The 23,404-nt window shown below is 44.3% G+C and overlaps 1 protein-coding gene across 2 annotated transcripts in view; it reads left to right on the top strand.

The window, feature by feature from the left end:
- The window catches only part of PDE6A (phosphodiesterase 6A), a 552,155-nt gene that overhangs the window by 497,385 nt on the left and 31,366 nt on the right, over positions 1–23,404 (top strand). Inside the window, exons 19-21 of one of the 2 annotated variants that reach the window (XM_069651410.1) lie at positions 10,543–10,617; positions 19,978–20,061; positions 20,518–20,688. In XM_069651410.1, coding sequence (XP_069507511.1) covers positions 10,543–10,617; positions 19,978–20,061; positions 20,518–20,679 — 321 coding nt within the window. In that variant the 3' untranslated portion in view covers positions 20,680–20,688. The remainder of the gene's footprint in view (positions 1–10,542; positions 10,618–19,977; positions 20,062–20,517; positions 20,689–23,404) is intronic. The other variant, XM_069651409.1, reaches the window with a different exon arrangement.

Raw genomic sequence — 23,404 nt, 5'->3', positions numbered from 1 at the left:
TTAAGTACCTTTTCCTTAGCACTTGTCATGTTAAACACCATCAAAATCTGCCCTGGTTTAATATTATCCAACTTTGGCACTCTAAAGGCATAGTGTAAGTCACCTGGTAAGAGAGTACCTTGGCCATATGTTTCTGACAAAATTCAAATTAAAGAGCTCTCCATTTGCCCATCTGCCGTTCCTTCTTCTGAAAGTCCCATGAATCTAAGGTTATGGTTTCTGGATTTCAAATCCAGCATCAAGCTTTTAAGCATTAAGTCCTCCATGTCCTTTCTCAGGTCATTATGCACCCTATAGCTCCCGGAGATCGCAGAAGAAAAGCCAGCCGAGTCTTTCTCAAGCTGCCCAACCCTGTTGTCCAGACTAGCCTCCTTACTATTTAAATCAGCAAAGGAAGCTTTCATCTCCCCAACATCTTGGGAGACCTTTAGTAGCAGTGTGTAGATGTCCTGAATGTTGGGAGTCACCTCCATGTCAGCCTTGGTTTTCTAGGAGGCAGGGTTCTCGAGGGAATCAATCTTTTTCTGTGAATTCATTGTATCAATATATTATCTGAAATCAGGGAGACAGGGGCTCTTGCTTCAGCCTGCTGCCTGCTCAGCCAGCATTCTATAATTATGAACGCTCTGTAACTTTCCCGGAGTGTTTCGTTCTGTTATGTGTGATGGTTTATTTTTAGAGCGTGATTGTGTTCAGAATATTGTGTGATTTGGTGTGAGGAAGGCGGCAGGAGTTGGAGTGCCCTGAAGTATTTCTTTGAGGTGTGTACACATGCTTGTATATTGTGTGTGAAGTTCTTTTCTGACAGGTGCACATAGTGAGTGCAAGTGCACGCGGATGTGGCTCTATGCTTTAATATTTTGGGCATCTGTGCTTAGGCTGTTTGATTGTGCGGTCGTAGGAAACATTGTGTTAAGTATTTATTACTGTAGAGCTGCAAGGTGGGGTATTATAGAGGTCGTTTTAGTCATTGTATGGAGGCATAAAATGGAGGCGTAGTGCTTTTACTCCTCCAATCAATACACTTTTCGTGCTGTTCCCAGCCATAGGAGGGCAGTAAAACAGTTTTCATCTCTACTTTGTATTCCTTCTCCGTCTCCGATAAGCACTTCATTTCATGCCTGCATGAGATTTTTATGCAAGCTTAAAACAAATGGATTCCAATTAAATACGCCTCGCATCTAGACCTGGTAAGTCTGTTAGGCGGTGAAATTGAAAGGGGCTTTAAAGGTATCACTTTGAAATACAAATTCAAGTACGGTGCATCTATCCTACAGCATAATAAAAACAAAACAAGTACTTGGGGTGTAGTGTCAAGAGCACAAGGAGCTACTGGGTCCAATTAAGAGCCCCAAACCCCATACGTAAATTACTAGATGAGCTGTACTGGATTAGAGTGCAGTGGTACTCCAGCATGGATATTACTGCAACATGGAGTGCCACATGTACAGACACTCAAGCTGGCCAACCAATATAGAAAGGAAGGTGAAATGGGTGACCCTGGCTCTCAATTTTCAAGCAGTCCTTTCTCTGAGCCATATGGGCTTGCCTCCCATAACACTTAGCATGTATCTTATGGTAATGAGCTGAGTTTCCAGATGACTCTTTCCCTTATTGGCCAACTCGCATTTTTTTATTTTGTTGCACATGGAGTAAAATGTATCTATTTTGTCGTAGTTTATTAGGCGGTCACACTCAACTCATGGAGTTCCTTTCCCCCCCATGTAAGGTGGCGCACAATAAAGCACTTTACAGATTCAAATTTGGTGAGGCCTTCTAACTGTATTGCACCCACCCCAACAAATACCCTCTGTCACCAATGTACTAGGGACCAGGCCGCTGTATAGAAATAATATATATTTATTTATTTAAGGTTTGACAAAGAAGACTAGCAGCCAATATTACAAGTCCCAAGTACTTTCTGTTATTAAAACCACATAGGTAACATTTTGAAACATGCAGTCACAACTTACAACACATTTAATTTCAATGTAACCAATAGAAACCATTCACAATACAATGGAAAATAGTTTTGCAACACACATTCAAAGGATGGCCAGTGCTTTGGAATTCTGGTTTGGGAGGCAAGGGAATCAATGGGAAATTTCATTTTTTAGGCTTTCATTTGAAAGTCACAGTTGAGATAGGGAAATCCTTTTTTCAACTTTGATTTAAAGGGCAAGGTTGGGAAGAAGAACTCAAAGGGAAATCATTTTGCAACACACATTTAAATGAGAAGCAGTGCTTGGTAATTCTGGTTTGGAATACAAGGGAATAAATGGTAAATTTTGTTTTGCAGCACACATACAAATGAGATGTAAGACCTTATAATTCTGGCTTTGCAATCACTAGGAATTAATGGGAAGTTTTGTTTTGTACTCTCTACATTCGCTTGAAAGGTAGCATTTAGGATGAATTATTTTGGGATTATGGACACCCCCTTTGGGACAGGAGTCGGGGGTTTCAGAAGGACTATAACGGCTCTAACACACTGGGCATGAACTTTGTTAGTTTCAAATTCTAACAACACTCATCCCATGATTTTCTATATGGGAATTAATTGATTTAACTTCAATTCAATGCACTAAGGATCTACACAGCTTTCCCCTCTCCACAATTTAATGTAAAGGATTAAGGCAGGCTGTTCCCAACACAATGCAATTGAAATGGATAGGGTGATTTTCTATAGTGGAATTCATTTGAATTGGATTGAATACAATGTGCCAGGGGCCTACCCAGTTTCACACCCCTACCCACTAATGGAAAGGGATAAGTCAGGTAGCTCCCCACACAATTGATGGCTTTTGGATTGGTCTACTTACATGAGTGGCTTTGGTCAGGGAAAACAGCAGGGCTCCTATGAGGACAGTGCAGATCAGGTCAAGGGCTTTAAGTCAAGTATTTTCTCTTGCAGCCAGACTCCTTCTGCTCCTCTGATGGGGTCCCTGCTAGCTTCTAGATTTCCCTGTCACTCTCTACAATGCATGGATTGAGGCATCTCTGCTAGTTGTTCCTCGCAAGAGTCTGTGAGTAGGCTATGTCCCGGAATAAAGTGAGAAAAAAACCTTGTTCTGATGCCAACATGCCCTCTTATGGGGCTGATGACACTCCAACATTGTCATAATTCCCACGGTAAGGATTGGCTAGCACTCTCCCTTCACCTCCCACCTAGACACCCACTGGCTGCTGATAGGACCAGAAGTTGGGAGATACGTATGATGTAGGCTGAGAGAGGAGAAAGATTTGTCATCCCAAAATGACATGTGGGTTTTACATTTTGTATTCTGAAAACTCTCACAATGTATCAACTACCTTAATCTTTCAGATAACTGCATGAATATATATATTTTTGAGTTCTATATTTTATGGTGAGTCGGGCAATGCAAATTTTCTTTCGCCACGCCCGTCCTATGTGTAGCCACCGTTTTTCACATTGCAACTCAGAAACTGCCAGAATCATACTTTTGATCATAACTTAAGTTATGTACATCACAGAAATTTCGTTTTTACATGGTCCCATCTGACATTGTATCCCCTTTAAAATTAACCCAGGGTGGGCTCAATAGGACACGCATGCTCTTTTTATTTAGGAAAATGTGTTCAATGTTTACTCAGTGGCACTGCATGCTATGAGCGGTAGCTTCATTTCTCCCCCAAGTTTCCATTTCTCCTGAAGCATGTGACCAGCCATCTGCTCGAACCAATGTTTATCTTACCCTTTCCCCCTGAGCTTCAAAGGGTCACTGTTCCGAGCTAATGCACATTTTATGTGAAATCCGACCTTAAAGGTCATTTCTGTTGGTCATTTTATCTGTAAATCCCATACTTTCAATTTACTTCTTTGTATATCTTAAAATCTAAATTGGCATCCAGCCTGTTTCCTTGGTGGGCCTAGCCCCAAAGGTCTTGGGGTCAAAGTTCAGCTCAGAGAGAAAAACAAGTTGCAGTTCACTATTCTGAAAGGCTTGCATATTGCATTTACCCACTGTGTACATGTAACTTTCAATACTGCACCAGGGCCTGTTGTTCACAATATAATCTTTCTTTATATGCTGTATACACAGAAATAAGTTCATTGTTGGTATTCTTCACGAATATTCCACAGTTACATAAGAAACCAGTGTTCATTTATGCAAACTGAAATAGGCCTTTCCTCAAAAATGTTGTCATTTTTATGTGCTGAATTAAGTCTCTTTATTGCTCATGAAGGCAATTTGTCATTCGACTTTACTTTTCAAATGTAAGGCATCATTCCTACTTTTTAGCTTCCAAATGCACAGATTTTCAATGTATTTATTTTTCCCATATGCACGCTTACAGTTTTGAATCTGTCAAAGTGGGCATTTACACAAAGTCAGCAACTGCAATGCCCCGTGTGCCTGGATTCCATCAGCCACAGTTAACAATATTCCAGTTCTAGGTCTCACTCTTTTCCAGCCGAATGCCTGTACATTGTAACAAAATGGAGAGAGGCCCATTCTCGCTCATTCATTAGGCCTCATTGTGCTGGCTTTTATATTTCAATGGAACTCCACTCTGAGCCAGCTTCACTTCTCACAAAGGGGCCTAGCATGGCCTCTCCATCGCTGTCCCTCTGGGGCTGTCTTTTTACCCCACAATATGAAACAGAGAAAGAGAGAGAGAGATATTGACAGTAGCAGTGTAAGATTGTGAATTTGGGCTTGTCTGCAAGAGGGCAATGGCAGGAGTGCAGGATTGAGGGATGTTTTGCCTTTTAATGGCTACTTCCCTCTTTACGTGAGTAACCAACTCCCTTACTACCTTACACTATAGACACATATCCCCCACAGGCTTAGCCGTTAGCACATCAGCAATAATAGAGTCATGGCTAAGCTCTCCACTTTAGCTGATCACACTCTCTCACATCAGCAGCTAACCAGACTATGGTCTATCAGATCATGAGATCTTCTGTATGGATAATCACCCCCGAAGATGCTCCACCAAACCCATGGAAAGCATATTGGCACACAGCAACCATGTACTTCATCCTGAACTCATCAACACTGACGGTTTTGAATCTGACTCTCCCACTGCTCCACTAATGTCCCCGCTTTGTTCTTACAGAGCCACGCAGAGCAGTGGCAGAAAGAAACTATGCTGACTACTTACTTTACATTACTTCACAATGTTGCAGAATGTGTCTTGGGGCCCATTGTACATGAGATGTGTGAGTTTGTGTGCATGGGGGTATCATCGTGGAGACGTTTTACTGAAGTACTGTGTGAGAATGCAACAATGGGCCTCATTAAGAGGTGGGCGGCAAGGGATTACCGGCACCGGTAAGGGCACCGGTGCCGGTAATCCCTTACTGCCCTACTACGAGTTCCCTTTGTGGGTCCTCCCTTAACGCCTGTTTTTTCCAGGCAGTAAGGACAGCACCCGCAAAGGGACTTTAGAGCTAATAACGGTACCGCAATTTGCGGTACCGTTATTAGCGTCTTCCCCATTCCCATTGAGCCCTCTGGGGACTCAAATGGGAATGGGGAAGGGCCCTGGTGAATGGGGAATTACTGGTCCCGCCAACCTTGGAAAGGACCGGTAATTGCTCCATTCACCAGGGCGGAGTCGGTAAGGTTTTGGAGGCAGCCATGGCGCTAGTAGCGCCATGGTTACCTCCAACCTCGTAATGAGGCCCAATGTATCTTACACAATGGATGTGTGTTTGTTTCATTATATATTTATATGTGCCTAGTCTGTGAGAATGTGATATTGTGAATGTGTATGATATGGGGCTTTCTACATATAATACAGTACTGATGTGTGGATTTTATTGTTATTTTTCATTAATAACGCACGTAACACCAGCAAGTGGTTTCTAAGCGGGGGTTCTGGGTTCAAACCTGTGTTGTGTGGCGTTGTCTTGCTTCTAAGACAAACGCTTTGCCCCTGAGCTATCCTTCCTCTTTGCTGGATGTTTCATGTATGATCGATATCAGTGTGCACATGCACTTTACATATTACACAGTATTTGTGTTTGTTCATAATGATGTATCATTGTTAAGAAGTGAAAACCTTCCCACTTTGCAGGTAGGAATGTATAGTTTTGAGATTGTACAGTATATGAGTGCTTAGAGGCAGGCTGGCTTAGACAGAAGTGAGAGTATACCTGCCAGGCAACTGCTCCTGAAGGTAAGCCGTGTGCATAGATCTTCAGTCACGCACAGAAATTAGGGTCAGGCCCAGCCAGGTACACTTCACAAGTTAGTGCCATGGCATAATCAGGGACCGTTCAGATTTTAAGGCTAGTGTAGTCAGTCACATGTCGTAGACAGCAACTGTGTACTGTAAGACCCATGTCAAACCATAGGGCTGGGGCAGAGTCTGATATACGTCAGACATAAGGGTACAGTATGTCACATGTTAGCATAGCTGCCAACTTTCCCAGCTCCATGAGGCTCTATTGAAGCCGGTCCTGGTTTTTGCTTCCAATTGCATGCTGTAACTTGTAGTTTCGTTTTTCCAATTATAAGGGTGGGCCTACAAGCCCTAGCATTCAGTGCGAAAAAAAGAGGACTTGCTCGAAGAGACCAGCATGGAACTGGGAAAGTTGGGAGCTATGTGTCAGTTGTTAGGGCTGAGGTAGAGACAGTCCCCTCGGAGTCGCTAATATTGGTATTTTATCAGCTGCGCTGAAGACCCGACACATTCCCCCTTGTGCCTCTGGCCAGTCTATCTTGAGGAAAATGCACAGGTATTTTTTGGTTGTGTTGAAGAGAGAAGAGAGAGACGGGGGGCACAAAGATAGAGATAGAGTTTCCCCAATGAGGAGATTAGTACAAAGGAAGAGGCAGCTGAGCAACATCAGCCAATGTTAGTGTCTGTCCTCGAGAACTGACTTGCAATGTAAGTATAACAGAGGAGTTTGATCCTCTGCTAGTGTTCCTCGCGATAGTGTCAGAACACTTCTTCTGAGGTCTGTGATTAGTGCACTCCTGTGTACGAGTCAGGGCCCAATTCTGAGGTGCATGCATGTGAAGAATCAACTTCCGGGGCACCAGTGGTCACGGGATGAATATCGTTTTCTAAACCATCAATGAGCCCCACACCTCTAGTACACCAGAAGGGATCCTAACAGATTAGAAACAAGTCAATTATAAAGCTCCTTGTCCAATTTCTGTAATTTGGATGGAACGGCAGGCTTATCTCTGCAAAGTCGTGGATCATTGGTTACTTGCAACACAGAGAAAATACAATTGTTACCCAATGATAAAAGGGACTGTCCAGTCAAGGTTCTATACAAATATATAATTTATCATTAGTACAACAGACAGTTCTAGCACACTACAAAAAACAATCCACCCTGTAAAAGGAACACTGAGGACGGATAGTTTCACGAAGGAAAGGGATGCGCTCTGGATACTGACAGGAGGGTAGTCGGTAAAGCAATCAGTCTTAACTATTCAAGTTTATTTGGTTTCAGCACCAAGGGAGAAAGGGGTTGTAAATGTCACTAGGGGCCTTCAAAGAAGGATCAGTGGGCTAGAAACACAATGTACCTTGTGTTTGAGATGATGCTCAAAAGGGTTGAGTCAGTTTCAGGACGCCTTGCAGCTCCTGTAACAGAGTTCAAGATGGGAGACAGCTGTGGGTATCAGGCAGCGGGCAGTTCGGCAAGCGAGGCTGGACGGACGGCTGCAGGCTGATCTACACAGCAGCTTGGGGTCAAGAATCATTATCTCTGTGCTCTTTGGTGGATCTGGAGCGCTGGTCGAAGTGTCTTGGACGGCTTTAGTGACTGCTGCATGACAACAGTCAGTGGTGCAGCCAGTCGCGATTCGAGGGCTCAACTGCCTCAAAAAAATGTCCTTAAAAAATGGACGCTGGTTGATGCTTGTTGTGGCAATCCTCCTAGTTTCTTCGCTGGACTTGTGTCATCTTTTAAGGCAGATGGCCCAAAGCTGAGGAGTGTGTTTGTAGGCAACAGCCTTGTCCTTTGTTCAGAGACTCTGGCACTACCCACCTAGGAAGCTTGCTGGCAGAACTAAGCAGAGCATGCTGTGTGCTGGATGGGTACCAGTTCTGGACTTGCTGGACGGGTCCTCTGAGTTCGGTATCTCCCTCTGTTCTCTGGGATAATTTTAGGGAAGGGATCTTGCTACCCTGTTGGAAATCATGGCCTTCCTTCATTGGCAGAAGCTATAAGGCAGAGTGTACCTTCAGTCCAAATGAGTCCTTCTTCTTACTCCTTTCAAAGTTGTTGGATGATCTGCCAGAAGAGGGGCTCAACCCACTTTTAAAGCTAAATAGTCCTTAGCGATTGGTGCAGGCTAAGTCTATCTTAATGAACCAATCCTGGGTCCCCAAAAACAATCTTCTGGTATGCGTGAGGTCATAACCAGAGTGCTTTGCAACAGGAAAGGTAAAGGGATGACAACATGTACTACCAAGTACCACCAATGTTCCTGTCTGTTCTGGATCAAAGTGTCTCTCTGGTTAATTGAGATCTCTGTGGCTCCTGATCAAAGAGCAGGTCTACCTTGAAGTTATGGCGAGAACAGACTTTCTATCTCCATCAAATCACAAACTCGTTCTGTCCTAAGTGGGGTCCACCTGCAGGGCTGACCACTGTAAGCAGTTGTCCCAGACATGACATTCACTTCCCTTCATACTAAGGGGCGGGAGCGGACTTCAAGTTGACACAGATGCATATCAAAAGGGTGTTGGGTTTCCTGTCCACTTTGTCAGTCCTTTGACCAGGCGTTCCGCAGGCCTGCTTCAATTAACTCTCATCAGTATCTGTTGCCACCAGCAGGCAGACAAAGGATACGGCAGCTCCATGGATCCTTTAATATTTAATTAGGCTGGCCATGCTATGAGGAAGGTGTTGCTCTCCTCCTCTTGCTGCTTTCATGTATTCCTGGCTGTCACATTCCAACTGAACTTGACAGGAGGACTGTGCCGGTAGGCTTTGTCCACCCAGAGTGCACGTGACTATGTGTTTGTTGTGCGGTGAGCATAGAAAAATGTGTGTGGACTAGCCCCACACATTTTCCGAGGTTGATCTCCCATCATTATATTTCTCAAAAAAGATCAAAAAGGCCCAGGCGAGTGCACATCCGCTGTGCGATGGTCGAATTCCTCACAATGAAAAAATGGGAAAGTGTTCTTCCATGATGGATGCACACTTGCCTTAAAAGCACCATATTCTGTTAAAGTGATAATGTGGCAGCCTGCCATCAAAGCCACAACCTTTATGTGTGCCTGATTTACTGCTTGACAACAGCCTTAGCAGCCATGATGAATGCAGGGCAGGAACTCTGAGGGCATTCTCCTTTCAAAAGCACTGCTTTAGCATGTCAAGAAAAGGAGTTAAAATACGACACCTGTGAGGTGCCCTTAAACTCTACAGCATACGTGTTCCCTTTATAAACATTCCTACGCTGCAGCAACTATTTTCTAGTTTAATTAAAGCTTAAGAAAACTTTCTTAAATTAGAAAAGTCGTCGTCTTTTGGGAAATTCTTGCAGTGCCACTGGTACACAGCCACTGGTACACATGTTACTGTCAAAATTATAGATTTGAGCAGCTTTTTCTGCTGGAAAGCGCAGCATCTCCCCTCTAATTCTTCCACCTAACTTAGAATGGTGGTGCTGGAAACTGGAAGGGAGAATGTCTGCTTTGTTCACTGTTTTTAACACAAACTCAGAATTGGGAGCTGAGGGACTGATTTAGAGGTGCATGTTATCATGGAAAAAGTTCTGAGTGTCAGCTGAAAGACACGTTTCCATGAAGCAAAGGATTCTGACTTAACCCGAGAGTGGCGTAATAAATCAAGTCCACTACTCATGGAAAGCCGTGATTTACGGCATAGCAACAGCCTTAGCTACCACCTCATGTGTTGCCAGGGACTGTGTTCTAAATCCAAAATACTCTTTCACCAGCCTAAAGAGGCGTTAATTAATGCCACCCTGGAGGTGTTGTTAGCGTAGAAAAGAAACGGCATTCCTTACATAGTATTAGGTAAATACATAGTATTACATAGTATTTACATAAGTTTGTATGAGACTATCCTAAAAATACAAAACACTGAAAGACCACAAGGTGGCAGACTCCGCAAGGACTGTTTACAATGTGTTTTCTTTTCAATTTGTCAGTGCCACATTTTTACATTATAGAAATTACTGTCAAGGATTTGCAAGCTCACAGACACTTCTGTGCTGTAGAAATGTGTATGTGTCTTTCACGTTTGTATTTGGGTCAGAGGTGCTCTGCACACGTTAAGTTAAGCCTACAGTGCCTTATTTGCATACATTTTACATTAATTTTGTTGACTGCTGCCACGACATCTCTCCTCCACTTCTCCCATCAGCCTCAGAATGAAGGTGGGAGTATTTGGAGGAGGACATGAGTTACCACGTGGCATTTACTTCGACATCAGAATCAGGCCCTAAGTGATGGCCACGTTCTGCAGGGTGGGAAGGCAAGCACTCTTTAGCACTTTAATGTTGTTAATTTTGCACGTGCCCATAAGCCGCCCACAAACAACCAAACCAATGTGCTGTTCCCCTTGGGTACCTGCAGGTGGCGCTGTTGGTGGCTGCTGAATTCTGGGAGCAGGGAGATCTGGAGAGGACTGTGCTGCAGCAGAACCCTATTGTGAGTACACTCCTTGTTCCCTTGCCATTGTCACTGTTGCAATATTCTGGCCTCACATGGGGTGGGCTGAACAACTTCCTAATTAGACTGAATAATGTTCTAAACTGTATCTTGTAAACGCATTCATCATACCGTGGAGTAAAAGCAGGCCCAGCATTAGGGCCTTTCTACCTTTTCAAATCAAATGGTCCCCAACACCTTTGGGGGCCCTCTGTGACTTTGATGAAACATTATGGCTTTTCTTATGTGGTAATTTCCTGCATCCATCAACACCAAATGTTTCTGCATCTGCCTTCCCATAATCCAACTAGCACATCCTGCTCTCTTTTCTTACAGACCCATGTGCAATGAGGCCAGCAATATTGGCAGAAAGGCGCTATATAAGACTACTTTACATTACATTATGCTTAAGGTTTCAGCTTCACTGTTGTCTGCCGTTCTTTGTCTTGTACAAAGGAGAATACACCTTCCCCCTAATGATCTTCATACCACAAGCCCCCTGCATTGCTTTTGTTTTTGGGCACAAGCTCGGGGACATGGTAAGACTTTGGGTGTGCACATATTCCCATATGAAGCGACATTGTTAGCATTAGGTTGATCTAGAAGACCTGTAATCCAGCAAGGAAGAAGTTGAACATTTTCTGAAAACCAAATATGATTTTACAAGAATTCTTCCCATTCCATAGTATTTGTTATTGTGTTATCGGATGGGTACACCAGGATACGAAATTGCACTAATTGAAACGTCGTAGGCCCCATAAATGTTATTCCATTTCCCCACTGGCCTTTTGCAATTGAAAACTCCAAACTACATTTCATCAATGCATTTTTGTTGTTAACATGGTTTTTCCAAGCAGAAAACAAGGAGCCCCCATACATCATTAATGGGCTTCCACACATATCCATCTGGCCCAGGGTAGGAGGCAGGTTGGTGCACTGGCAGACCTGGCAGAGTAGTTGGCCCGCAGAACACTCTGGTAAAGAGTCCATCTGCGAGAATGGGTATGCCATGTGTATTGCCACAGGGACCAACCGTCTTCGATGCAGTCACATGTGACATTAGAACCTCTCTGGTACAGCTGAGACAATCAGAGGGCTTGTCAAAAGGGCTGTATCCTCTGAGACAAATCCGCCCTCCGAGGTGTCACGTGGCTGTCCGCCCACGCCACCATTTTTACAAAAATGAACAAACTTATTCACGGCTTGCTTTCAGTCTAGTTCAGTGGGGATGCTACATCTGGAGTAATATTTCCAGTTCTAAAGACAAATAGCACAAAGGCCCACATCTACAGTAGGATAACTATAGCTAGGAGACAGCCCACTGTTGAGTGCCCAAAATGTTGCAGAGTTTAAATCACATATACTGTGGCAGGGTTTGGCAACCTGTCGCACTTTGACTCTCCAAGTGTTTTGGACTATGACTTCCATGATCCTTCTCCCATGACGGTAATGGTCAGGGCTGCTGGGATTTGTAGGCTAAAACATATGGAGAACCAAAGATTTCAGACCCCTGTGTTCAGGAGGAGAGGAATTCACTGACGGGCCCATAGATCAGCGATCACCCTCTAGAACTTGTAAGACAAGATAGCTGCACCATGTGAGGACAGGGGGTGCAGGATTCACTTACTCCAACACGGCTCAATAATGAGGACTCAGTAAGTTGGCAAAGGGAAGTCCATTTAATGACAAGTACATCAAACAGAGAAACAAATGGAAATCAGCAGCATTGCGATCACCTGTCTCACTCCGACTTCCTCGAACTTCAGTTGAGCAGCAATTCTTATAGGCAATATTCGTCATCATTGACGTCTAACTCTACAAAAACTTTACATGCAATATAATTGGTTAGGAAAGGTAACTTAAGTATAGGTGCTATATCTGTATATGATAATAGGGCATGCGGATTGGATAACTCTTATCGGGTGGGCGTCTACGCCCATCCCACTACACCACATGTGATTGACGTCACTACAAGTACGATGTTTTATTGGTTCTACTATCTATAGGACTCCAGATAACTTGGTCCATTGTTATTGGGCAGGTTACACCCCTAGACATAAATCCCCATTTTAATTAGCGGCATTCAGAATGGACACCCATATGCCTGGTGTCCCAAGTTTCACCCTGCCTCCCTTCCATCAATCAGTATATTAGGGCTATGTGTCAATTAGTTGGCTGGGTATGGTCTCGAAACTGTAGCCTCTTATCAGGAAAAGTTATGGCATCCTCGGTTCCTGGATGACATCAGGCGGTAGTACTTCTTTGCGCCTGGCTGGTCACGTGTTAGTTCACCATGAATCTGCTTCTTTTTCCAGCTTTTAGTGTATTTAATTCTGTTTCGGCCTCGCCATCTGCGTGGGCCCCCCTTATCTTGACCTTCATGGGGCAGGCTGGTATGCTCTGAAGTTTGAGTCTTGTTAGCTGACGCTCTCCTCCCTTTCTCTGGTTGACCTCCATTTCCTAGGCATGAGCCGCTCTTTGTTGAGTTTCGATTCCGCTCCTTCTCTTGCCTTGGCTGGGTTACGAAACTTGGCCTGTTGGGCCTCTGGCAGCCTGGGTACATTTCTGCTTTTACAAAATGGAGTTGCACTTGTATAATGTGCCTTATTGAGGTAGATATATATAGTTGGCGCTTGCCGCTCTAATCTTCTACTAAACATTGCAAGCAGTATCATTTCTTTTGCCTCTTGCGTTCCAAGCCTATTTACACAAGTTTGACAGGTCGGTTGCTTCCATCTTGTCTCGTAGCAATGTTTCCTCACGTTTTAACATCATCTCTTCTCTGTGTCCATTACATTTATTTTCGTAGTTACTCACACTGGCGTGCTATCTTCGATAGCTGCTTTTGTTCATTCACTGGCCTTCCATTAGGGCTCATTGGGTCTGTTCATGGACCGTCTGTAGGTACTCTTTGTTTCGTATCAGCGGCTGGTACGGCTGTCTGATAGGGTACCGTGCTGCCCAGGGTTGTCTGGTTATGGGCGCTTCAACAGGTATGGATCTTCTTATGTATACTGGGCAGAGTCCCAGTGCAGCTCTTTGTTGGTTCATTTGCTCCTCATACATCACATACCTTGGCGAGTACGCTCCTGGTACCTCGAAATGAGGGGATGGGGTGCAGGCCATGTATGGGACCTCCTCTACACCTGCTAAGGTGAGGCTGAAGAATCTAAGAAGGAAACAAGGAATTGTAACAGACATCCGATTTCCCAACGAGACTAAACAAATGCTTTAAGCCGGATAAAAAAGAAGGTGGTGAGCACCAAAACCTCCTGGGCAGGGTGTGGCCTAAGAAGTGAGGAGGTGGGACCTGCTTGTAATTATTCAGTATTTTGTTAAGCTTCATTATAGCAATCTTCAAAGCCTTGCTGCCACTTCGCAGTATGACACATTCATGATCCCCAGTGTTAGGATTACAAACCTTGCTCTGCAAAAGTAAGACTACAGGGAACAGTGGAAACGTGTGCACAGCTCAACACAGAAAGATAAACAACTCCTAACCACTTTCTGCCAGAAGCGAAGAGCACAGGTTTTTGCATGTGTTTTGTAGAGCACATAGTTCTAAATGCAGTCACTCTTTTATGCACAAGAGATGGGCAGTAGAACTGAATGAACTTGCGCAGCACTTAGAAATTGGTTAATAGTGTGCATGTTTTTCAACTATAACTGGATGGAGTAAGCCTGCTGCAAGAACCCAGAAGGCTTAGTCCACACCTCGTAGAACGACTAGTAGGGATTGCTCCTGGATATCTTGCACTCGTTATCCTAATAAATACTCAAAGAGATTTCAGTAAGTGAGCAGTGGGTGCATTTTCATTGAAAGATAAGTGAATCAGCCAACACGTGTTTCAACCCTCACAGGTCTTTCTCAAGGCTGAACAAATACAACACCCAATCAATTAAATAGCCTGAAGTGAGAGGAAGTATCTCTTTCTTCTGCATTTTGAAAATAATATTGGAAAATAAACCCAATTGTAATTATCTCAAATAAGGATCTATGTTGGGGATTTGAAAAATAAATAAGAACATACTCAACAGGATTGATCAACAAACATATGAACAGTATATAAATCTTCATAAACATTATTCACCTCCTGAGGATCCACATATAGTGGTGAAACACATGTAGAGGTTTCTCTTGACACATTTACAGAATGTTCCTGCTGAACAATGTACACTTTGATTTTGGATGAACACTAGAGGTTTCTCTTGATAAATGTACATAATTTTCTATTGAACGAAGTACACGATGGACACTATGTATTGATTATCACGAAATACAGCAAAGAAATAAACAAAAAATGGAAGATTGAAAGTTTAATCCTTCCTTAGCACATTAAACCTAAAGATCAACCTCCTAGCTATACTTTACTGTTGAACAAACACAACAGTGAATCTTTAGTCAAGCGTCAAGGAAACCAAAATTTATTATAAGAATACTCGCCAAGAAACAGAGAAATTGTTTGCCAACACATTGACATAATCAATTGAACATGTATAAATGTACGTGATATTGAATAAAGGATCATAAGTGAAATTGAACATTCACAAATACAGTCAAAATCTTTGGAAAGTCATAAGTAAACCACAAATGTGCAAAAAAGGGGGAGAGGAAGGGGATTGGAGAAGAGAGAGAAGGACAAATTATTAGTATCTAAACATTAATCATCACAAATTCTATTTGAACAAAAAACGGTACCAGCCAGGGCATGAAAGCCCTTACCGAGGAATGTGTTAAGGTTCCCAGTGTAATCTGGGTGTGTCGTTCAATGCAATTGAATATATCTGCATGTAAACAATCTTGAATTACTATACAGTTTACTGATTGTCATGATCCGCCAGAAAGCAAGGAATTGGGGTCAGGTTGATACCTAAAGGACTGATATGGCCCTGTAGGGGTGAACAGGACGGTGAGCATACCAGTAACTACCGGGAACCAGTTGGTTCGAGCAAGATAGAAGTCACAAGTGATTGAAGTGTTGACAGTGATCACCATTTGTCAGGTGAAAGGATGCGTTCAATCTAAAGTGTCACCAGTGAGAGTAATGTGAAGTAACATTAGTAGGGTGCTTACTCAGGATGGAGGGTAAACTTATGCAAAGTGTGACTCACGCTGGTTTATACGTATTTGACACAGCCCATTGGGGTCACCAGCAAGGTGTATATAAAGGCCTGGGAGGGCTTATAGGAAATGACCTGAAAAGGTAATGACAGAAGATATAAGGAAGTCTTGTTTTATTTAGTGTGATTAGCTTTGCAAGCCCTGAGCAGGATTAATGCTGTTGGAAAAGTCCAGGGCGGCAGGAATCTTTCACGAATCTTTCAAATAAAGTTTACTCACTGCTCACTTACTGAAATCTCTGTGAATATTGATTAGAATAACCAGTGCCAGATATCCAGTTGCAACCCCTACCACTCTTTTATGCACTCTCCATATCGCCACATAAATTGACAGAGGCACAGTGAGAAAATCCAAGGTTCACGCGGTTTTTATGATGTGGGGAAACCTGGGATTGGAACTCAGGACTCCTCTCTCCAAATCCCACATCTCCTACAACAACCGTTTAATACATAAACCAGAGCAACTCACCTCAATACCAACCACTCCCACCCGAACATATTGCACAACTTGAGGCCTCAGTGCAACACGCTTTCAGGTACTTTTATTTCTAATGGGGATCACATCTGTACATTTTTGGTGCACATTTTCCTATTATAATTCTGCTGTCTGGACCAACACAGCATACAGCAGACCCGTGACTTCAAAAGTAGAAGGTCCAAATCCAGAAGGTTCAAAGCAAAGTGTGAAAAAAGAACATTATTCCATAGATGACAGAAGTAGCAAGTGCTTTTGCATGCATACTGAAAAACAAGCACGAAAGTGCCTGTGCTTAGTTGGTAATTCGATTGTTGTAGCCTTAACTCACCGAGCAATTCTGCATTGGCAATTTTCATTTGTTTCTGGGTTGCTGATGGGGTCCCCTAGATTAATTATTCATTAGCATCTCTGAGCAGGTGCTGGCAGCAGACAGCCGAACACATCAGGAGACTGGAGTAAACGCTGCTAATGGTGAACGTGGCTGAAATGAGGGCCCAGGCGGTGACCTAACTTTGGGACTTAGGGAGTCTTGAGGGTCCAGGTCCACAGAGGACCCGGCCCACTTAAAGTCCCCAGTACCATAGTCTAGGGGTGACAATGTTTCAATGGAAGTGCACTCTTAGAAGGGCAGGTCACAACAAGAGACTGGTGGGGTTGAGAAAGAGCCGAACAGTAGCATCATTAAATAGTTTTTCATGGAAGCATGATCAATGCGTGACTCAATTTCCCAGTGCAAGAGTCAAATACAAAAACAGTGGATGAATTCAAAAATAATTGGAGACAGACATAGCAAAGTAGGAACACACAATAAATCCTAAGCACATGGAAGGTCTATGTCAAGAGTAGCATTCAAATACCAAGACTGGAGATACCGATGGTTCTTACCAGCTGTCAATTTCTAGGTCTCTTTCTTTATTCATGTCTTCTTAACTTGAGATATACAGCTGAGTGGATGGGACAGACCTCCGCCTGGCCCAGTATGCCATGCCCTCAGTCATTTGTGGATATGAGTCACCGGGAACCCAGCGTCATTAAAGGTCCAGACCTATCAATGTGTGCTTTTAAGTTCTGCGCTGTGGTGGTGTGTCTTGCAGAATTAATTCTTGTCCTTGCAAAGTGCAGTTTGTGAGCTCAAACGGGATCCTTTAGGAAAGCCGCCTTCCTTTTAGTAAATGCTTGTGTGTGTACGAAACACGGTGCAGATTGGGTTGGTAAAATGTTTGCCGTTATCTGAATGTATTTAGATAGTAACCATGTCCTCTGCTGTGCCTTGGTGTACCTCTTAAGGTTGCAAAGAGGTTACTTAATTCGTTGTACCTCGTCCATCAGACTGTTCATATAGTGCTTCTCCTGCAATCCCTTAGGCTGGCTTTGGTCTCCTGCCGGTTCATATTTGATATTTTTGAACTCAGACTGAATGTGAGCAACCCAACCAATCAATCAAAACCTCGCATTGATATAACCCTATTTTTAGTACAAAACAATGGCCTAGAGCAGGTGTGCGGGTAAAGAGTGCTGCCCCTAAACAAAATCAACCTATGTGTTAGGAACATTGCTGTTATAAATTATAGATATATAAACATTTATTTTAAGTTACCTATAGATGGCTATATCCAAAGTCCTAAGCCTCTACATCCAACGTCTACATGCACGTTTCAACCCAATAAGATTAGTTCAGGGTCTTCATCAGGACGGTTCTCCATATTGTTCTATCACAAGAACTATTTAGTGATTTCTTTCACAAATGCTCAGTCTGCTATATGGGTTGATCGCCCACAAAACATATCACATTGGTTCAAATGCAATATGCTTCATAGTTATTCATAATTTATGTTTAAGCCTGGTCATACCCATGTCTTCAATCACTGTACAGCATTACAAATAAGAGGTTTTCATTGGTGGTGTTGCTTACAATGAATCTGAATTCAAACATAGGACATATGATGAAATAAAAAGTAAAATAGTTTTTTGATTGCATGTTTTAAGATCATTTAAAAACCATGGATGTGGGTTTCTCCATGGTAAATTATGCTCCACCATTCTTTGCCCATAATATTGACGGCAATCTTCCTGAGAGCAGGAGTGCTTGCCATCAGTGCGATCTTTCACTTCCGGGATGAAGACACTAGGCTTTCTTACTAACTGGCAGATACACTTAGACTATCCCATGAAACCCCTTGTAGAGTATGCGAGTACCAAGCCCACATACTTAGACCTTCTTATGACTTCTACACCATATCCCAGGCACTGCTTTTAACGAGGATTATCTCTGGTAAGGTTATATTGATGAGTCCCCCTTAGTTCACATTGACCACTATAAGGAGGTTATGCAGGTCGCAGCCGGTCCAATTGCTGGTGGCCACCCATCATTCCAGGACCCATCAGCCTGCACTAGTGTGCAGACTAATTTGCCCTATCTGTCTCGCCTAAAAGCTGATCTGATCACCAATGTCACATGACGCCACCTTAGCGAAAGCACTTGCCCTGTAGTGACGGCTTGCTTTACTCTAGTTTGCCGTGTGCTTCCACTCACGCCAACCGTCCACACCGAGCTGGCGAGCCCCATCCCTTAAACAGGGAGCACACCCCACCTTCCTCCTCCTCCACCCGATATTGGGTTCAGGTGTCTCTCGGATTGTGGTTGAGGTGCTACTTTGGCTTCCCTGGCTCCTTTTTGCGACTGCAGCACTGACCCCTTTGTGTGTGCCTCCTCACCCCAAGCTGCTAAGGAGACCTATCGCCTCTTGTTTTCGATGTAGGCACCAGTACATTGAATGATGGGTGAGTACCCACAATGAACCCTGCGGGTTGGCTCATTCCCTCTGGCTCGCCGCCTGCAGCCCTTTACCAGAGTACGACTAGTGCGAATAAGGGGGTCACATTGACCTAGATTCCCATTTCAGTTGAGGACGCTGATACCTGGGGAGGGTGGCAGTGAATGGGTTAAAATCTTCCATGCTATAGTCCTTTAAACAGACCTTCTTCCACATGGGTGTAATATAGCAAGCGCCTGGCTCACGCGTGAATGAAGGTGGATCCTCACTAGACCGCCCTCGGGCCCAGCATCGCGTGGCAGCACCTGGTTCCCCGGGCATCCGCGCCTCTCACTCCCAAAGTCAAGCAGGGGACTTCATCACACTGTGCATCCATGGAACTCTTCGTTAACATCACCTGAAGGCAATCAGGGTGCCATACAATCACGCTCTGTAATGCCACTGTTGTCGTCCATGCTGTTTATGTAACTTAAAGTGAGTTGTAATTACATAGTCTTTGTATCAAACCTGTGCCTGTCATTTCTTTGGTAAATTGGTCAGGTTGCTAGACCCCAGTTTGAAGGTACTTCGGTGAAAGGCTGACAGGACAGTAGCCAAATGGCAAGCACTCATTCTTCCAGGTCATTGGGTCTCAAACCACCCTCAGAAAAGAACAAAACTTCTGCCTAACACAAGCAACACCCCAATCCAAGACCGACATCAACACTCGCTGGCGATAACTAGCAGGGTCAAACGTCCATAGAAAACCCTTTTACAAACAAAACCACAAAGATAGAAAACTCAACAAGACTATTCTCAGAGACCCTACAAAGTCCAGACACCTTGGCCACCGTGTGTAACGATAAATTGTTGTTTACTGTGAAAAATGCTTTGCTATGTTTCTCCTGGTGTGACACTGTCGGGCTTCAGCTCACACTGACCAAGTCTACAGATCGCCAGTGTATTCATCTCTCTTCTGCCCCCCCCCCTTTCCTCTTCTCCCTGTAGCCCATGATGGACAGGAACAAAGCGGACGAGCTTCCAAAGCTTCAGTGCGGCTTCATCGACTTTGTGTGCACGTTTGTGTACAAGGTAAGCATTTCCTGCTTTAGTGCCTGATCCTGGTAGTGGCATCTTCTCACATGCTACAGTGGTTGCTGATGGCAAAGCCAAAGCAGACAAGTCCATAGGAAAAAAGGAGGCAATTTCCAAAAGGCTGGTTTCCCTGGATATTGGGTATCGCTAGAGTCAGTCACATGATCATTTACACCTGACATGGGCCTTACTCTCTCCATTCTTTCTGAGGAACCGTGCTGCCCAGAAACATCCTGATTTACTTATGGGTCCAACCCACTTCCCATACCGTTGGTGAGATGAATTGGACATCATTGTCAAGTTATCAGTAGGCAGTGTCAACAGAGCTATCTCAACCATTACAAAATGAAGGCCAAGCCTGTGCCACTCCATTTCATGTTAAGTCTGTGCTGCCTGTGCTGTCTTCTTCTGGGCCGTCCGAACCTTCTCACGCCCGTTGTCTTCTCCCCGCAGGAGTTCTCCAGGTTCCATGAAGAGATTATGCCCATGTATGATGGTATCCTGAACAACAGGAAGGAGTGGAAGGCCCTTGCCGACGAGTACGATGCCAAGATGAAGGCGCTGGAGGAGGCCAAGCAGAAGAAAGACGGAGTCGTCATACCAAAGCAAGGTTAGGAAAGATGGGTGAGAACTGACAGAGTATCTCTTCTGTAGTGTCTCTCAAAGACGTTGTCACAGTTTACACCTTGGTCTGCTCAAGCAGATAAGCCTCAACAAATCTACCAGGAGACATAGTGCCAGGGGGGCCCTGTGCAATGCAACGTTATTGCCCGCTCAGTTCAACGGGCGTCCTATTGAATTGGAACTACAATACGACTCTAGTTATATGGGAGATGGGTTATGCATTTCTCAAGATGCGCTTTTCATGCATATTTCTATCAGGTTTTTTAATAACATGAAATTAATTACAGGATAACTAGAAACCTGTGATAATCAGGTGATTCACGTTTTGACATCTCTGATAACTGTGACAACTGTCCTAGTTATGTAGGTAGACAGCAGGAAGTAGTTGTCAAAATACAAATCCTGGACTAGGCATGGGGGCACCCTTCGGTGAGAGGGCAGAGGCATAGCTGGACATCAGGTAGGTGTCAGCCATTACAGGAAGTAGAGGGACTGTGGGCTTCATGGTTTATCACCAATGTCTATGCCTTTTGTCAGTAGAAAGCAGACTTTTTTCACACCTCTTCTTCACACCTCTAATAATGATATGATATGACATGATATGATGGGTTATTTAAAACGCGCTTAATACCCTGAGGTTTCTAATCGCGGACCCGGGGATCGAACCTGTGTTGCCCCGGGGCGTCTTGCTTCCAAGGCGAGCATGTTGCCGCTGAGCTACAACAACAACAACAACAACAACAACAACAACAACAACAACAACAACAACAACAACAACAACAACAACAACAACAACAACAACAACAACAACAACAACAACAACAACAACAACAACAACAACAACAACAACAACAACAACAACAACAACAACAGCAGCAGCAGCAGCAGCAGCAGCAGCAGCAACGATGACGTCATGGAAAAGTGGGTCAATGAGAAGTCCAACTCCGTTTTGCTCTGTTGTTTAGTGCAGCATGTGAATGCACCTGCTGCGGATCTCTCTGCAGTACTGTGAATGCTATTGAGCTGAATTGCTCATCGATCCTTTTGCGCTTTGTTACTTCAGTATTAGAGCCCGGCTTGTGCGCCTTAGCCAATCGGAGGGCTCAGAATGCAGGGCTTACATTCCAAGCCCTCAGATCGGCTCGGCTCACCTGCCGCTGCTGAACTGCAGTGTTGTCTTTCTGCTGCTCCCCTCTTCCTGACTGTGCCTGTCCCCAAACCCACAGTTCCCCTGATCCCTTCTCGCTGTACATGACACTGGCACCTGCCCTCCTCTATACACTTTTCCAACACTTACCTCGCTCTCGCCACTCTGGCTGCTGCCTCGCTTGCATCACCCCTGGGCATACTTCTACCACGGTGGCCGAAATGTTTTATTTTTGGGAAGAAATGGATCACACTCAACATGCAAGTCGTTTCTTTTGACAAAAAAGTCCCTTTGCACCCCGAATATCATGCCAAAAAATTGACGGGTGGTGATGGCTGTAATCCGCTAGTCAGTGGTATCAGTAGCGAGAACCTCTTTGAGATCCCCCTCTCGAACCGGAAGCTTAAACGTGGTCCCTCAGGCACTGTCACCTGTGAGAGCCCACCAACACAGCACTTCCTGCAAATCTCACCTGTGCGTTAGCTCTCCTTGAATGTATGCCCTAATCTGTCAATCCCTCAAACTGCCATCCACCAGCAATTTCAGGATGGATACAACTACCTCTCGTATCTTGAGTAATGATCTACCCCGCGGCCTGCACCTCAAAACTTGCTAGGAAAAAAGCAAAAAAAAGCTCTGAGTCAAATGCTATCCGAGAATGCGGGTAGCAGATATCTACAGCAAAACGGCATCATGAGAAGCTGTTGCGGACATCCTCCCTTCACCCGTAAACTTAGTCCTTGACAGGCCAAGTGCCTTCTAAAGTTGCCATCTCATGGCACCACTGATGTGAATGCTATTGATATTCATATTTTATTTATATTGCGCTCGTACACAAGTGTTTCAGAGCGCCACAAGGCAAGGGAGGGGATCAAAGGAGAACAAAAACAACGATCTTACTAGGCCCAGTGACATTGAGAAAGTGCACGTGCATGGGAGAGGGAGAAAGGAAAAGTGCATGGGAGGTGGGAGAAGTGGAAAGTGTGGAGCAAAGGAGCAAAAAGATAAATAATAATAAATAAGGACAACAAACAGTGGTAATACAGCCAGCAAACGGCAAGTGCTGGGTTTAAGGCAGCAGAAAGGGTATGTCTGATAAGTGCAGGAAGAAAAAAGGGGGGCTGTATGGGTATAGATACAGACCCCAGTGCAAGGGGTGGCCCGGAGGCAGTGCAGGAGGGTGACAGGGTGAGCAGGTACCTGGGCCCGGAAGGCCAGCTGCACGGTGCAAAGAGAGAACAGATCAGCAGGGGAGGTGGGGGGCAAAGGCAGAGCAAAGAGGAAGGTCTTGAGGTGCTTCCGGAACTGGAGATGGTTCTCCTCACGTTTCAGAGTGGCAGAGAGTCTGTTCCAAAGGGAGATCCCAGCCGAAGACAGAGATCTACCTCCAGTTTGTTTATTAGAAAAACAACTGAACCTGAGGGAGTTAGAGGTAGAGGAGCAAAGAGCTTGAGAGGGGATGTATTTGCAGAGAGATAGCTGAAGGTATTTTGCACCCAGGCCCCAGAAAGCCTGTGGACAATGCAGAGGGTTTTGAATTTAATCTTTGCATCCAATGGGAGCCAATGG

Source organism: Ambystoma mexicanum, chromosome 3p, assembly GCF_040938575.1.
Source record: "Ambystoma mexicanum isolate Mex_15411 chromosome 3p, UKY_AmexF1_1, whole genome shotgun sequence".
NCBI lineage: Eukaryota > Metazoa > Chordata > Amphibia > Caudata > Ambystomatidae > Ambystoma > Ambystoma mexicanum.
Note: the sequence above shows the minus strand (reverse complement) of the source record. Positions and strands in the feature narration are given on the sequence as shown.